The sequence below is a fragment of the Phyllobates terribilis genome, unplaced genomic scaffold, assembly GCF_046119375.1.
Source record: "Phyllobates terribilis strain yellow unplaced genomic scaffold, ASM4611937v1 Scaffold_11__3_contigs__length_659146591, whole genome shotgun sequence".
NCBI classification, from domain to species: domain Eukaryota; kingdom Metazoa; phylum Chordata; class Amphibia; order Anura; family Dendrobatidae; genus Phyllobates; species Phyllobates terribilis.
Genome location: NW_027362771.1, coordinates 221012718 through 221031058, shown reverse-complemented (window position 1 = coordinate 221031058; position 18341 = coordinate 221012718). Strand labels below are relative to the sequence as shown.

Here is an 18341-nt window from a genome sequence, read left to right as displayed (position 1 = left end):
TTTATGTCTAGATTCCCAAAAATGTCTTGCGACAGTAGTCTCATTAAAGGGGAGGTCCAAAATATTAATTTTCATCCTAAATCCCTATCTATTTAATGCCAATACTAATCTATTTTCTTATAAACTTTAATTAAAAATTCCCTATCCATCCCTAAATACACAATCTATCTGCTTTTCTATTTATTTTTCCCCACTTCCTTTCTGATGACGCTTTGGTTGAGAATCCCAGTGCATGCTGGGATACTCAAATGAAGCATTGTCAGGAGGTGGAGGCTGTAGTCACTGTCACAGACCCTGCCCCTCCCTGAAGTGAAACATTATCTGTGACTTGTTTCAGGGGCTGGGCTAGTCCTTTCTCTGTCACTGTGTGATGTGCACAATGACCGCACGCACACTCTCTCGCCGACTCAGTTCAGTAGTAACAAGCCGGTAACAGAGTGCACATTGTAAGAATAACTGGCGTGCAGAGGCTAGCGCCGCCCGGCAAGTGATGTCACTGAGATTCTCAAACGAAGTGTCATTAAAGAAGGAAATTGAAAAACAAAAAGTAAAGCAATTAGATAGTGTAATTCGGGAAAGATGGGAAATTTTTAATTAAAGTATATTATAAAATAGATTAGATTATGGCATTAAATAGATAGGCATTTAGTATGAAAATTGATTCGTATTTAGGACCACATCTTTAAACTGTTTAACAGTTGTTTCTCCCTCCTTCATCTATCTGTGATTTTTTCTTTTTTTCATCAAAACAGCCTTATAGCTGATTGGTGTTGTGCAAGACTTATTTTGATTGGTCTTGAAGTATGGCCCATGTATCTAATCCCACAACGGCATTTTAAAAAGAAAATCATATTGCTATTAGCTACTAATCTCCTAAGCTTAAACTATGAAAAAATTAAGATCGCTAGCTAATGAGTTGGTAAAAGCAGATATTTTGACACCCAAACTATCTAAATAAGTATTTCTTCGGTGCTGTTCGTGCCAAAATTGTAATTCCATTGATTTTATCACATAGTGTACTGGAAAACGGGAAGAAAATCCCAAGTGCAGTGAAATTGCAAACACCCAGCAATTCTGACATTGCTTTTTGGGAATTGTTTCTACGGCGTACATTAGGTGGTAAAAATGATCTAGCAATATGATTCTTCTTATCAGTACGATTACAACAATACCAAGATTGTCCAATTTTTTATTATTATTTTAGTAGTGAAAACAAAAATTTGGGTAAAAAAAAAATTAAAAATTAAAGTCGCCATTTTCCGAGGCCCATAACATTTTAAATTTTCAGTCAATGGAGTTGTCTAAGGGCTTTTTTTTTGCGGGGCAAGACAATGTTTGTATTAATACCATTTTTGGATAGATATGACGTTTTGATCGCTTCTTAAGGCATTTCTTTGTGGTGTTCCGGCAAGCAAAAACCCCACAATTTTGGCGTTTTGAATTATTTTTCTGTTTGCAGTGTTTAAATTGTGTATCTTGATAGATCTGATTTTTATGGACTTGGATAGAGATAGAGAGAGAGAGAGAGATACACATATATATACACACATACAAAGCTCTGTGATGACATCCATTGAGGTCTGCAACAGACCACTAGCTCTCATTGCAACCTCTCAGCGCCCCATGATCACGTCGCGGGTCAGCCAATAGGTGCATGGAACGATGCGCCCCCATACCGGCACACTTTTAATGCCGCTGTCAGAGATTAACAGTTGCATTTAACAGGTTAATAGTCGCAGGCAGAGCCCCGCACCACTCGTGGCTGAAAAAGGCAGATCCTGGCTGTGTTTCACAGCCATTATCAGCAGGGTATATACATGTATGGCGGATTTAGGGAAGAAGTTAAAAAACACTTTTGGGAATCTAGACCTAAATCTTTTGACTTGAAATGTATAACTCTGGAGTGAATCACAAATTATAATTTTGCACAACTTCAAAAGGAAATTATTAGTATATTGGATATAATCTTTACATATAAATACAGTTAGCCCTAAAGCATGAATGAAAATTGCAACTTCAGTGTGTTTTTATTGAACTCCGCATTCACAGTGCGATTATCCTGCACCTGAAATAGCGCAGTGATCGTGGCAGTAGATAACAGTATATTAATGTGAGAAAGTTAGAATACTTTGAATATAAATGGAGCTTTTATTATGACAAAGAAAGAAATTTTATTGTCACCATGTGCAACAAGTTTAATTCGTTCTATAATCTTTTTAAAGACTTGTCTCAGGAATAGTGCTGGGTATCACACGGTGTTCACTTTTAAAAGGAAGGCTATGAGGACATGATGCGTGCTTGAGAAAGGGGGTGGAACGTCTCTGATATGGTGCCTCTACCCGACCTGAAATTTTTGGCTCACACCTTTGAAATCCTAACCATCTGGAAAAGCAGAATTCTGTTTGTGTAAGAAGTGTGGACTGGACTGTCGCGTTCCTATCCCTGAAGAACCAATCGCGTCATGTATATAGTGACCTGCATCTTTTGTATATATTGTGTCATGTGAAATTTGCCTATGTAATGTGTAGCAATGTATAATGTAGGATGTGATATCATAGTATAGCCTAGGGCGAGACATATCGTAGGATTTAGGACATGAGATAGGTAGGATAAGATGGTGACTATAGTTAGGTAGTGACATTAGGGTAAGGATATAGTTAATGTTTGGGACTAGCCCATAGTGGGGGGGGGACTTACTATTAGGGAAAGAGAAGACTTCCTGTAGATAGATAGGGACAAGTTCAAGTTAAAGTAGGAAGTGTCTGTGAGCAGTGCTGCCATTTGGGTGAACTACTACGAAAAGGAGACTAAGGGACAAGGGAGTAGCGCGACCTGGATATTGCTGAAGACTAGACAGAGTGACCTTCCACCTTGAAGTGTTCCTTGGATAGGACGACTTGTCACAAGAAACCCTGAGCTTACTAAACGATGAAGGTAACGGGCCTAAACAGGACTGAGTTTGTAGGACTAGTGGGAGTCCCGACCGGTAGATCCAGGGTGACAGCGGTTCCACATCCTATTTCTTCCACTACTGAGCATGTAGAGAGACGTGCTGATCAGGACTGTGGCGACAAGCAGGCTGTGACGAAGTTGGGCAAAACAGTGTGCTTCACCGGCCATGGAGTAGATTACAGTGGAAGGATACTGTGTGTATAAAAATGCTTTACACTGTGACAGAAACCATAAGACTTTGTACTCCCTACCCCTTGTACATAACCCTTACCAAGTTATCGTTCAGTAAAGACTGTTTTAGATCGGGAGTTTCCTTTATCGAACTCAGAAACCTATGGTCCTGGCCAGCCAACACCATCGGCTACAGGCGGCCTGCACGAGCGCAAAGCCCTCAGAGCACCAACACCCAGCCAGGACCCACTCTTTATTGTAGAATGTCGGGAGGTGACAAGAGAAGACGAGTGCCTCACCTGCGGCTAACGGCCCCGCACCACACTATATCTGCGCAACATTTTTTTTCCAGGAATCTTGGGTTCATTGTAGAACCTAAAGACCAGTTGACCAGCACAGATGATCACGACAGAAACAAACATCTGGAATTTTTTTAATTTATCTCCTCTTATATATGAACTGGCTAATAAACAATTAAAGATGTTGTCCGGTCCAAACCGCTAAGTCTGCAGTCACTCTGTGTGACTGCAGACTTGTGAATCCCCCCCAGTGCAGACACTGTGCACTGCGGAGATTCGCCGGTTTCAGAACCGGGAACAGAGGATATGTATGGGTTATACAAACCCCAGGCCAGTGGGTGCGGCCTCGCTCCATACATTTGAATGGAGAAAAGGCTGCACCCTGTCTAGTGATGCGGCCGTCTAGTGTATGGAGAGCGAGGCCATGCCACTGGCCGGCGGTATGTATAACTCATACATATCCTCCATTCCCGGGTCTGAAACCGGTGATCCCCACAGCGCACAGTGAATGAGCTGAGGGGATTCATAAGTCTGCAGTGACACAGAGCGACTGCAGTCTTATCAGTTTGGACCGGACAACACCTTTAAAATACAAATAGTAGCCTACAAGTAAAATTGTCTTTTCACGTTTTATACATAGTTCATAACATGAAGCTAAAATTGTCCAATGTTACAAAAGAAAAAAACCCATAACAATAATTTCCGGTGGCAAGTAGCATTATTGTATGACTAGTAGCAGCATTAGTTGTTAGGGAGTCAGTCTAGAAATCCAACTACACTTACCCATACAAGAAGTATAAGATTGCTCTTCACGGCTCCACAGTAACCCAGCATGCCCACTATGATAAGGAAACAACACACAGCAACCATCACAGGGTGGAACACAGGGAAGTAGATGAGAAGAACCGCATCCTCCACTCTAGAATGATAAGCCAGATGCAACGGGGTAATACAACGGTGTAGTATCAAAAGAAACAGCCAAAAGGAAAGCCAAAATATTCAAAAAGAAAACAAAAATGGAAATTCAGACTATTCTAAACTGACTTTGCTTGTTTTTTGTAAAAAAAAAGCGTCTTTCAGATCATCCCTAAATAGTTTCAATGTTAAATCCGCAACTTTTAAAAAATTCAATGTATTTTCTTTATCATATAAAAGCTGTATACACGTTTACAGACAGTTTTTAGCGCTCCAAAGCAGATAAAATAAAAAAAGCAGCAACTTCACAACTTGTATTTTGAAAAAAATATTTTACCATTTTGTATCTAGAGCTCCTACGTATATGGTATCCATGTAAGGCTATGTTCACATGTGGCATTTTTGCAGTGTTTTTTTTTCTGCATCCAAAACCTTCACTCTTGGCAGTAAAAAAGCTGTGTATAAAACGCAAAAAAATAGCTCAATTTGTGCAACTTTTTTTTTTTGCTGCATTTTACAGGTGGATTACATGTGTGATTTGCCTACAGTACATGTTAATAAAAGTTAGCTTTATTTACCAAAAATGCAGCACAAATGTTATGCTGTCTTTTTTTCAGAATTTTTACACTTTCATTATTTTCTTTGGGAAAAAAAAAAGCAAATACGCTGAAAGAATTGACACTGCAGATTTTCAAAAACGCAGCAGTGCTCAAATTCATGACTACCAACATAAAGAGCATAAATTCTCAAATAATAATCACTGGAAACACACCTGAACTATGGATACCCCCAAAAGAAACAATAGGTACAGTACAGACCAAAAGTTTGGACACACCTCATTTAAAGATTTTTCTGTATTTTCATGACTTTGAAAATTGTACATTCACACTGAAGGCATCAAAACTATGAATTAACACATGTGGAATTATATACTTAACAAAAAAAAGTGTGAAACAACTGAAAATATGTCTTATATTCTAGGTTCTTCAAAGTAGCCACCTTTTGCTTTGATTACTGCTTTGCACACTCTTGGCATTCTCTTGATGAGCTTCAAGAGGTAGTCACCGGAAATGCTTTTCACTTCACAGGTGTGCCCTGTCAGGTTTAATAAGTGGGATTTCTTGCCTTATAAATGAGGTTGGGACCATCAGTTGTGTTGTGCAGAAGTCTGGTGGATACACAGCTGATAGTCCTACTGAATAGACTGTTAGAATTTGTATTATGGCAAGAAAAAAGCAGAAAAGTAAAGAAAAACGAATGGCCATCATTCCTTTAAGAAATGAAGATCAGTCAGTCCGAAAAATTGGGAAAACTTTGAAAGTGTCCCCAAGTGCAGTTGCAAAAACCATCAAGCGCTACAAAGAAACTGGCTCACATGAGGACCGCCCGAGGAAAGGAAGACCAAGAGTCACCTCTACTTCTGAGGATAAGTTTATCCAAGTCACCAGCCTCAGAAAACGCAGGTTAACACCAGCTCAGATTAGAGACCAGGTCAATGCCACACAGAGTTCTAGCAGCAGACACATCTCTTCAACAACTGTTGAAGAGAGGAGACTTTTTGCAGCAGGCCTTCATGGTAAAATAGCTGCTAGGAAACCACTGCTAAGGACAGGCAACAAGCAGAAGAGACTTGTTTGGGCTAAAGAACACAAGGAATGGACATTAGACCAGTGGAAATCTGTGCTTTGGTCTGATGAGTCCAAATTTGAGATCTTTGGTACCAACCACCATGTCTTTGTGCGACGCAGAAAAGGTGAACGGATGGACTCTACATGCCTGGTTCCAACCGTGAAGCATGGAGGAGGTGTGATGGTGTGGGGGTGCTTTGCTGGGGACACTGTTGGGGATTTATTCAAAATTGAAGGCATACTGAACCAGCATGGCTACCACAGCATCTTGCAGCGGCATGCTATTCCATCCGGTTTGCGTTTAGTTGGACCATCATTTATTTTTCAACAGGACAATGACCCCAAACACATCTCCAGGCTGTGTAAGGGCTATTTGACCAAGGAGGAGAGTGATTGGGTGCTACGCCAGATGACCTGGCCTCCACAGTCACCAGACCTGAACCCAATCGAGATGGTTTGGGGTGAGCTGGATTGCAGAGTGAAGGCAAAAGGGCCAACAAGTGCTAAGCATCTCTGGGAACTCCTTCAAGATTGTTGAAGACCATTTCCGGTGATTACCTCTTGAAGCTCATCAAGAGAATGCCAAGAGTGTGCAAAGCAGTCATCAAAGCAAAAGGTGGTTACTTTGAAGAACCTAGAATATAAGACATATTTTCAGTTGTTTCACACTTTTTTGTTAAGTATATAATTCCACATGTGTAAATTCATAGTTTTGATGCCTTCAGTGTGAATGTACAATTTTCATAGTCATGAAAATACAGAAAAATCTTTAAATGAGAAGGTGTGTCCAAACTTTTGGTCTGTACTGTATATGCAGTGTCAAAGTCTTTAAGTTTATTGAAAATCACCAATAAAAACAAATATATGCTCCAGACGCCCCCTGATGAAGCAAGGGTGAAATGTACATTGGGGCACTAGGACCACATATCACACCAATCTGCAATATATGCAAGTTATTTCATTGGTATTTTCCTGCATTCAAAATGATTCATACTATCAGTTTAAACAAGTTAGAATCTTGCGCCATGCAATATATATCTGTAGCCATTGAGGCTTTGATTTTTGGGCGTTGTTGAATAATATCTTAAAATAAATACTTGGACTGTCTGTGATTTAACACTATTGAAACTAGACATAACCATGTAAATTTATTATGTGATCCTCCATTGAATTGCTCTGTTGAGTCTAGATTTGTTTTTATTGGTGATTTTCAATAAAAGTTTAATAATTTTAGAGACTGCATATGTGGCGCCCCTGAGGATTCGACCGCCACAGGGATGCTGCACTTCCTTGATGGAGTGTGCTGTTCCTCCTCTGAGGTAAGAACAGTGTGATGGTCAGGACTCCGCCTCCACGTCCAACACCACATTTCTCCACCAGAGGGGGCTAGAATGCACTAGGTGCTGCCCTCCTGGTTACCGGGAGACTGGGGAACCAAGAGCTAGGGGAAACATTTAGTGGGTGAGGATGGAGGACTCACATTTTAGTGCCACTTAATATTTCATATTTAATACACAGTCATCTTGGTTCATGGTCTTTTGATGGTTCTTTTGACTGTTCTTTTTACGTGATCACCCTCCCTGAGAGTGGATCCTGTGTGGACCTGCAGAGGACGGAGTCACGGCCCTCGTACCTTAGCCTTGGGGTTGAGGGGCAGGTTGCAGATAATGAATGTCTCAGCCCGGTCAAGGACCATGATCAAGAAGGCCCGGAGCTTAAGAGTGTAGCTCCATAGCAAATGGATCCCAGGGAGGATGCAGACGGAGCGGTGTACGCCACCTGTCCTCGCCACCTGATATAATCAGAGGGAGTCTGGCTGCAAGAGGGGTACCGGCCCCCGACCTTGCTACTCCACGTCCTGGTCGGGAAAGCCCGGTAGGCCCTGAGGATCCCATCGGGTATCGGAAGGAGCGGAGCTGCCACCCGTGCCCTTTTTCTGAGTGAAGTTCAGAGGGAGACCCGGCCTTTCTACACATACGCAGACAGGAAAGGATAAGGTCTGTAGTTCAGGAACACTCTGGTGCGGGGTCCTGATCTAATGCTGGACTTACTCGGAGGTTGTCGGACCCCCGTACCTGGTGACCGCAGAACTCCGCGAGGAGCAGGGAGTCGCCTTCCTTCTGCCATCTCTTGTGTGGGTAAAGCCTTGGAAGTTCACCCCTATGGCCTCTGGACTCTTTATTCTGCGCTACACCGCATTACGCAGCACCTGGTCTCCTCTACTACTACTACCCCCTCCATCCTGTTTCGCTGCCCTGAGACCTTGCTCCGCCTGTGGGGAGTAGTAACATCTACGGCCGCTATACCACCATGCCTCAGCGGACTGAAGCGGCGCTGGTGGCCCTTCACCAGGTGCCAGAGGTGGCGTAGTCGTAACCAGCCACTCAAACAGGATAAGCCCATACCATCCTTTTTAAATTGTGACGGCCCTGAGCACGGAGCGGGTCCGGGCCACGTCTGCACCCCATCTCTCCATCTTAGGACCCGACTCCGAGTCCCCCATCTCCCAGGGTAAACAAAAAGTGCTTTCGAGTAGAGGCGTCACACATACACCTATTGTTTCTTTTGGCGGTATCCAGTGCTCAAATTCAGTCAGGAAAAAAAAAAAAAGATGTGCGTGCATGACATTTCTGAAATCTCAGAGATTCTGCTGGTAATGTAAAATGCAGCAGATTTTCTGCAGAAAAAAGGGGAGAGACAGCAAAAACATCACGTGTGAACATTGCCCAAGACAACTTGTATATAGGCAGTGTATAGCACAATCCTTTAGTCATACTGTCCTCCATCTGTCCTTCATTCTAATGAATGTATGTTTGCAATTAGTAGAGGAGAGATGAAAAGGACAATTTAGGCTAAGTGCCCACGATGCAGATTTGAAGCAGAAATTTCCTGAGCGTTTTTGTCTCTCCTTTCCAGAAAAAACGCATGTAAAAACTGCATTTTTACATGCGCTTTAAGCGTTTTTGAGCATCAATGAATTATTTTTGGAGCTAAATAAAGTTGGTGGGACATTGCTTAAGCCCTTGGAATACCTTAAGAACTAGGGTGAGTATATTGGTTCACTTAAATGATTAAAGAATGGGTCTGTAGTATTTCAAATAAAGTGTTTACACTGTGTCTGCGTGTTTCTTTAATTTGTTTGGTCATGAAAAGGTCTGATTGACACCTTGACATCACCAAACAAAAGAGTTAGTCCCGTTCACCCAATCTTCATTAGCATTTCTATTCACATAATTTATGCGGCTGCTGTGAGACGTTTTTTTTTTTTTTTTTTTTTTTTTTTTTTAGCCTGGGAATGTGCCACTAGACAAACATTTTCCCTGGCCATAACTAACATCTCACAGCTGGTTCCTTAGCCCCTACGTCCCACCTCCCCGATCAGCACTCAGCAGCGCTTTGCACACAACGTATTTATGCTGCGTCCAAAACGCAGAGTTATAATGCCGCACTTTTGTTGTCGGTAAATGTGAATCCACCGCATATGACGACACTTCAATCGGTCAAAATCTGCAGCGGAGACTAGCATGTCCGCTACAGAAATTCACATACTGCGGGTGAGTTTGGGTACGTGGCCACGGTCAGGAGTCGCTGCAGGTTTGATGCTGCGTGTTTATACAGCGTCAAACCCGCAGCGTCCAGATGTTACAGCATAGTGGTTGGGATCTCTAGAAAACAAATGTCCACTATGCGTGCATCGGAGGCTGCGAATCACCCGCGGACACTGACATGCGGTGCGTCTTTCAGGACCGCAGCAAGTCGAATTCTCTTGTGCAGTCGCTAGTCTACACAACAGAAATTTGACCACTAGAAAGTAATGAATGTGGTAAATCTGCATGGTTCAATGAACACATGTGGATTTACCAGCGTTCAATAGAATGCAACGTTTTGGACGCAGCAAAAATTTGCGTCCAAAGCGGTGCTGTGTCTGAATTATGGGCACAAAGCCTAAAATAAAAAAAAAAAAAAAGGCGTGGGATCCCGCGTCATTTTTATAATCAGCAGAGGAAAAGCTGACCGCTGGGGGCTGATATTAGTAGCCGCGGAAGGGGCCATTACTCAACAATGTTCCATGGCTATTAATATCAGCCCACAGCTGTTAGTTTGGCCTTTACTGGCTAGATTACAGTGGGACCCCAGAAAAAATTGATGTGGGGTTCCCCTATAAAATCTAGCCAGCAAAGGTTAAACTAGACAGCTGCGGGCTGATACTAATAGCCAGGGAAGGGGCCATGAATACTAGCCCCCCTCCGTGGCTATTAATATGGCACCTCAGCAGTCCCAGAAATGGCGCATCCATAAGATGCGCCAAATCTGGCGTTTAGCCTCGCTCTTCCACGCTGCCCTGTAGCGGTGGCAGGGGGTAATGGGGTTGGGGTTCACGTCAGCCTTGTATTGGTGGCTGACGTGAGGCCCAGGTTAGTAATGGAGGGCGTGTATAAGACGCCCCCATTACTAAACGCGTAGTAAATTGGTCGGCGCATTTTCAATAAAAGACATGGCCAGAATAAAAAATTTTAATGAAATAAAACAGACATGGTTCTACAATTTTTTTTTAATTTTTTTTTTTTTTATTACCCGCCTCCGTGAAGCCCTCGATCTCCTGAAAAAAAAACAACAATATTCCTCACCTGTACGCCGTCAATGACGTAATCCACGTAACACCAAGGTCCCAATACGATCCAGATCATTTCTACAGCTGTGACATCAGCAATCACTGATGTCACAGCTGTAGAATACAACACTGTATACTGACAGGGGTGTAAAATTACCCCGTCAGTATACAGAGCTGCAAGGGGTCACTGGGGTTCATTAGCTGAAGATCAGCTTATGAGCCCCGGTGAGATAGAGAGAGTGGGAAAATTCTTGTGAATCTTCCCACGCTCAGCATGAGCCGATTGGTCTCATGACCAATCAGCTGATAACCGGCTTCAGCAATCAGCTGATCGGTCGTGAGACCATCAGCTGATTGCTGCGGCACTGATCACCTGATGGAAAAAACGCCGCGGAAACGCATAAAAACAGCATCGTGGGCACACAGCCTTAGACTGCTTCAAATATTGGGTAGGCAAGTTTAAGGGGTTGTCGACTGTCTAGATACTGATGGTCTGGCCTTGATACAGCTTATCAGATTGGCTTAGCACCTCCACAGGTCAGCTGTGTGCAGCTGCAGGAATGGTTGGATGTAAACAGTGTGCAGAGACGGATGGGCAGTACCCTGTACACTGTGTAGTGGCCGTTCTCAGGTAGTGCAGCTCAGCTCCTCTGCACTTCAATAGGAACTGAGTTACAGTACCTGATAGCGGGCACTAAACAGTGTAGAGGGCTGTGTCATACACAAATCTCAATTCTTAACAAAGACAAATATACAAATCAGTAAACAAAATATCAATGAACAAATGCTGGTTCAAGCTGGAAAGACAACCTTTAGCTCTTGACTTTGGTGCTGATCACATGTGTGTTGTGGCCTTCATTCATAACGGAAGGCACAATGCTCTTTAATGAATCCCCATGATGCCCTATGGTTTTCATTGTTTTTATGGCAAGAACATTGCTGCATTCAGCCTTGGACAGTTAAAAATAGCCATATTCTTCTTCTTTTAGCATTTACTAACTAGCACTAGCACACAGACTGTACACACTATATTGTGATATTATTTAAAGAGTAGCAGTCACCTCTTTTATGCGTCTAGTGTTCTATTAACCATATTAACCTATTGACCGCATACAAATCCAATATTGCGATGTGCACTTGTTATTTTCCTACTGCAGCACATAATATAACTGGAAGCTAAAAGTACATTATAGAAACTACAATTAGATCCAGTCAATTAGTCTGCACATTACAATGCGAAAATAAACAGAAAACAATTTCCAACTGCATGGATGAAGGGAGACGATCAAAAGAAGCCGACCATCACAGCATATTTCGTAACTGCAGCGCAAAAGCCGCTTTATACTAAGCAGAAGATATTTCATGCGGAAATTGCCTCAACTGTACTACTGGCTATGCTTAAAGAAAATACAGAAGTGCCAAAAAGCGGAGACTTCTCCAGGGGGATCTGAATGGCCCTGGTGCTATCAGCCCTTTCTCTTTTGAAGTTACTTGGTAGGATGATTAGGAAGTGCTTACCTTGTTTCAGCAGTCAGCGTAAGTACATTATTTATGTAGTCTCTCATCCAAGCGGAAACTCCCAAAACGCATATCGACATCAGCTAAAGCAAACAGAGAAGATGTTATTAGCATGTATAGTGCCACACACAGGCAATCCGCTGCGTGCAGCCATGCTCTATCCTCCAGGATACGTCCCCACGGTGGAAGCTAACACTTGTCATTTCGGGCACCTATTTTACATTTCATTGTCTATTCAATCACGGATAAGACCAAAAAAAAAAACAATAAATGTATGCTAGTGGAGAAAAGAGACGGCACTAAACCCAATAAAATTATTAAATTGGCATAAAGAAAAATAACTACAGATATTTAACTAATATAACTACAGCAGCTTTGCATCTAATAAATAAAATCAAGTTACAAAGATATTTTGTGATTAATTATGCCACAATATTTTCCAATTGTGTATTAGGTAATGAACAGGTAATAGATTAGCAATAATAATAATCAGCAAAAATTAGCTGTGCAGACATATGATTATAATCCCCTACAACCAGAATGCACAACAGACAATAATGAAAATCAAAAAAACTTTATTGAATAAAATTAGACATACAAATATAGGATAGTACAGGATCCAACAGGTGTTGTATATAGGGTAAAGTGCCAAGGTAAATAAATAAACAAATACGCACGATCATGGGGATATGTATAATATTGTACAGATGGCAATTAATGTTTAAAACATGAGATACCCATGAAAATGTATTTAAATTTCCACATGGTGGGTAAATGCAGACAAGACCACAAAATGCATGTTATCAATATAAATAAATTAATATATTCAAAGGCTCAAAAGTGGAAATATAGAGAAAAAGAGGAGGAACTCTTCAAAATGTGTGTAAACCACAAAATAGTGGAATGAACAATCGTAATTATTTCCCCTAGTGGTGAAAAGGTAAAGTGACAGTGCAAATAAAGTGCAGGTATGCAAAAAAAAAAAATAAATGAAGAGAGAACAGTTCATGGAATAAAATAAAGTACCCACAATTTGAGCAATGATCCCCTCATATGATAGGAAGGGGAGCAGGTAACGGATGAAATGAGATGAACATGCTTACCACCGGTGTATAGGCACTGAACACCGCATATCCCGACGCGCGTTTCGCCTTTGCTGGCTTATAAGCTAACTATCAGGATGTCGAGACCAAACCTCATTGTTGCACACACCAGAGGTCACTGGAGCGGAAGTCACAGTGACTGCACGGCGCCTGCGCACTAGAGCACACCAGTAAAATAGGGCAGGGAGAAAAAAACGCTCCTAAAGTGATCGGGGCATGCACAGGATGTGCGTATCTAGAGCGCACGTCACAGGGTCCTGTGACGTGCAGGGGAGGGGGGGGAATGTTTAAATTAAGTAGGTAGGCGGGCATTTCTTGGCATCCCCCCCCCCATCGCCAAGCCTAGGAAAACGGATTTTTATAAAAAGATATATCAAAGCAAGCAGACCTCTAATATGGGCCATACAGGTATGTATAGATTTACATTTCTATCACCTGTATGCCCATATTAGAGGTCTGAAAAGTCCCAGGGGGTGACAGATTCCCTTTAAAGCAAATGTCCAGTAAGGTGTTCAAAGAAGATATATAAGCCAGTATCTATAGGTAATGCTCACCAGATCTTGCTTCATGACTTATTCTAAGGATCGGTGAGTGATATCCTAGTCTTGGCCAACCGCTTTAAACATTCATGGCCTTTTCTCAGTCCGGGACAATTGCTATAATACCTACAGTGGGGTATATTAGTATATCTTTGAGCTTTAGTAATCAGAAGGTAGCTATTCTGATAGGCAATACATATTTTAAATAAACTTACACTTTAACATTAAAGAAAACTTGTCATATGATTTATGGTGCCTGTAGCACTAATCACAGCATTAATCAGAGACCAGCTCCTGCATTACAAACACATATGCTTTACTCTGAAACACTGGGGCATGCAAGAGAATAACATAAATTAATTAAAAGCGCGATCGGCAACGAGATTAACAGTTCAAAAAGTTTGTGCCTGCCGGCTTCTCCCCGACCGCTACGCTAGACTGGCATATCATGTGACAGGTTCCCTTTGACAATATCACAAGTGCACAAACTTATTTTGCGACTTAAACAAAATAGTTATTTTCCAGAAAGCCTTAGCATTTCTTACAGCAGACAGCATAGCCAACAGAATCTTTTTCTTTATATATAAAACATCAAGTACTAATGTCATCCCTCCTGTAAAAAGTGTAAATATTCACAGACTGGTACAAACACACGGCAACAGCAATCTGCCTTTGTTTTTACTTTGTTCTTTTCAGAACTAAAGGCGGCTTCTCATTTTTCAGATATAACACTTCCTTCCAGTACATTAAAAAACCTCAGGCACTTTTACCAGAATTTTGGGAATTGCTTAAAGAGGTTCTGTCATCTGATTTCACAATGTAAGACATAATGAGGTGTGCTCTTTTTTAAAATCTATTTTAAAAATTACTGAATAATTTTTCTTCACCCCTTCCTGATTTATGATGTACTAGTACGTCACATGTCTGGTCTGAGTCTTTGATGCCAGCTCAGAAACAGAGATTGCATAATTCCCGACAAATGATGGTTTTGTCACATAGCAATCGTCTACAGTACCTTTAATAGCAGCAAGGGTAGAGGTGCTGTTAATCACTTAAATGTCACTATCAATATCTGACAGAGGCATATACAGTGCACAGCTCCGAGGGCACACTGTTCCACGAGCCCATTGACCCAACAGTCCAGAAATGCCAGCATAGTCCGTAAAAATAAGGCACTTTTTTGCCCTGTCAGTAAAAAAAAATGTAAGGCGTTCGTGATTTTTTTTTAAGCTGAAGAAACATACAGATTATTTTGACTGTAATTATCATCACTTCACAGTTTTCAATGAACGCATCTGATTTCTTCATATCAGAATTATGGGCTGTAGACATGGATCACTTATAATCATAATGATTTATCATAGTTTTCCAATGTTTCTGTAAAAAAAAAACAAATAGTCTGTCTGTGATTTTCTGGTAACCTGTCAAGAAAAATTATAAAAGTAAAAGTTGGCAACCCGGCCTCCCATGACACAGGCCTACTGAATGCCACAATGAAGGTCCTAAGAAAACCAGGCTGTGGTTGGCATTCATAGTAGACTACGATTTTTACTATATAATGCAATAATATGGTATTATTGTATATAGTACAAATGATCAGATGTTTGCAGGATCAAAAGACTAAAAAAATTAAAAAATTGTATTTAAAAATTAAAACTATTAAAACTATATAGCAAATGTGAGTTTTCCCTCATTAAAAATAAAAAATAAGCAAATTTGGTATTGCCAAATCCGTAAAAGTCTGGTCTATCAAAATATAAATTTACTAGCTATTGGGCCCGCTCTACGCCCAGGTGGCGAGCATTTTTATTGGTATATGGTCTCCCATGCGGTATGTGCTGCACCCATCATGGTATTTGTGCTGCCCCCATCCTGGTATTTGTGCTCCCTAATCCTGCTCCCCCATCCTGTTATGTGCTGCCCTCATCCCTATCCTGGTATGCATGGTACCCCTCATCCCTATCCTGGTATGCTTGACCCCTCATCCCTATCCTGGTATGCATGACCCCCCCCCAGATCCCTATCCTGGTATGCAGGGTACCCCTCACCCCTCAATCCTGGTATGCATAGCACCCCTCACCCCTCCTCAATCCTAGTATGCATGGCACCCCTCTTCCCCCAATGCATCAATAACAAGAGTCCATGCATTTGTGTGGACTGCTTTGTTTGAAGGAAAAAATGGACATGTGAACGGCCCCACAGACTGTCATTAGTATGAGTTCTACAGTAATCATGTGTTGTGCATATGTGACAAGCAGAAGTAGTGCTGTTGCTTCCAAAGCATCCAGCAACTGTTACAAACAACACAAGCACAGGAGACAGGAAGTGTTGTGCTTCAGAAGCATCCAGCAACTAGAGGGGTTAACACAGTCACAGGAGAAGGGGAGTGTTTTAACAGAGCCCCAGGGGGATTGTGGGGAACTTGTTATTGTAGTCTGGCTGAAGCCGAAGAGAAAGGTGGTGTGTTATCTGGATCTGACAGAAGGCAACTGAACAGGATTCAGATCAGGAGAGAAACTAAATACAGGTCAGATAAACTCCCTGAACTAACAGTGCAGAGTATTTTCGGGCAGGAAGATAGGGACTGGAAGGAATTGTGTCACAGGGATCATCTCCCTCATCAAACCCTCCCCCCTCCATCTCCATGTAGGATAAAGAATGATGTACTATTGTGACATTGTGAAGAAAAAGCCTGTGGTTGTGTATGAATAGAAGTATGCTGGTAAGAGATCTAAACTATCCTGAATTATGCTACTGAAGAGACTGTAATACTGTGTCTTGTGAAGAAACTACTGTATTATTACTGGAGCCGGTTGCTCAAGAAACTCAGACTGTACTGTAATGAAGATTGTTGCGGTAATATCCCTGAATTGCACTGGCCGTTCTTCAGATTAAATTCCACTGTTAAACTGTTGAAAAAGACTCTTGTCAGATGTGTCTGGTCAGCAATTGAATCTATTGTGTGCCTGAGAGAAGCTTCAGCCTATGGTCTCCCTGAGTAACAGTTCCCTCCAGGATTCCAAAGAATTCATGAAACCCGTCTCCCCCTTTCTGAACCCAGCGGCGTGCGTGTATCACACAGGACAATACAACTGCAGCACTGTGAAAAAAAACTTGTGAGAAGCAGTGATAAAGTGGATCTGGAGAAGTAAGGAATCTAGCAGGTAAGTAATGCTTATTGTGGGATTTCTTTGTCCAAGTTTCTTCTATCTTGGATAGCCTCTTAAAATGCATCTGGCTGCAAGGAAAAAGCAAAAAACAAAAAAAAAAAAAAACAAAGTTAAACACAAAATATAATGTCTGCAAAACTGGCCTAACAATAGGTTTTCTGCCTCCAGGAAGTAGTTCTTCGACAGCTTTTATAACTATGTAATATCTTATAGGCTGCTGTTTATGTCACTGGGGCATTCAGAAACTTCTCTGGCATATCTCATGTGTTTCTAGGTAAAAAAAGAAGGTTGATCGCATTGATTGTGGCACTGTGTGTGAGAGGTTGTTTGATTCCCATCCTAAATGGATAGCTATATGGAAAATTAAAAGGGAATCTCTTAGAATGATCCAGTTCCCTAAACGGTTTATATGTTGCTCTCTGGCAGGTAAAGCATTATTAACCTTTACTGATGCTCACTGACTGAGAAAACGTGTTGTCGTAAGAAAATGAGGCTGAAGTGCTCTGGGAGTGTCAAAGCACTTCCCAAGCCTCTTCCTCCTTGACTATTCACCACCTAGACCAACCTTCTTCTGCTTGACTGACTGGCTATATAGTCAAGCTTGAGAGCTATCAGTCAAGCAGAGAAAGGTGGGTCTGGGTGGGGAATGAAGCCAGGGAGACAAGCTGGGGAAGTGGTTTGACACTCCCAGAGCACTGTAGCCTCATTTGAATATGAATTAATACTCAATGACAAAAAAAGTGCTGTAACAGATTCCATCAGTGAAGGTTAATAAATGACATTATCTTCTAGTGAGCAGTATAATCATATAAACAGTTCATGGGGCTAGATTGTTCTGACAGATTCCCTTTAACTTTCCTTGGAGAAATCCAATTAGGATTGCAGCCAATGACCGGCCTCAGCAGTGTTGCGCCATGTACCTTGGCAGCACCACCGAGGTCAGTGATTGTCATTTTCTACAACACAAACTGCCAAAGAAAAAAACATGGCACTTGTGGTAAGGAGGTGCTCAAGTAGGATCTAGTCCTGTAATATGGTGCCACTCAAATATGATGAAGAAGTAGAATTTTATTAGACAACTGCAATCCAGGACAAGACGCCGTTTCAGTCTAAACAGTAAACCTTCATCAGTTTACGGATTGCACAGGAGAATATGCTTGACTTCAGGTAAACGAGCTAAGATGAACATGTGGCGTCCACCGCAGTGTGGAGTGAAAAGGTGTGAAAAATTATTGATATTTCACAACAGTACCTGCTTTTGCCCCTATTTTGTCTGTTCTTAGTCAACCACTTTATCCCCTTCACCACCCAAGCCTGTTTTCACCTTCCAGACCAGGCAAATTTTTAAAATTCTGAACGGTGTTACTTTATGAGGTAATAACTCTGTTACACTTCAACATAGACCAGTGAATCTGAGACTGTTTTTTGTGACAC

The 18341-nt window shown here is 41.7% G+C and overlaps 1 protein-coding gene across 2 annotated transcripts in view; it reads right to left on the bottom strand.

Annotated features, from left to right (window-relative positions):
• The window catches only part of TSPAN12 (tetraspanin 12), a 256980-nt gene that overhangs the window by 204565 nt on the left and 34074 nt on the right, over window positions 1-18341 (bottom strand). The window contains exons 2-4 of one of the 2 annotated variants that reach the window (XM_073652071.1): window positions 13753-13863; window positions 12096-12178; window positions 4206-4341 (exon numbers count right to left, since the gene is read on the bottom strand). In XM_073652071.1, coding sequence (XP_073508172.1) covers window positions 4206-4341; window positions 12096-12178; window positions 13753-13767 — 234 coding nt within the window. In that variant the 5' untranslated portion in view covers window positions 13768-13863. The remainder of the gene's footprint in view (window positions 1-4205; window positions 4342-12095; window positions 12179-13752; window positions 13864-18341) is intronic. The other variant, XM_073652070.1, reaches the window with a different exon arrangement.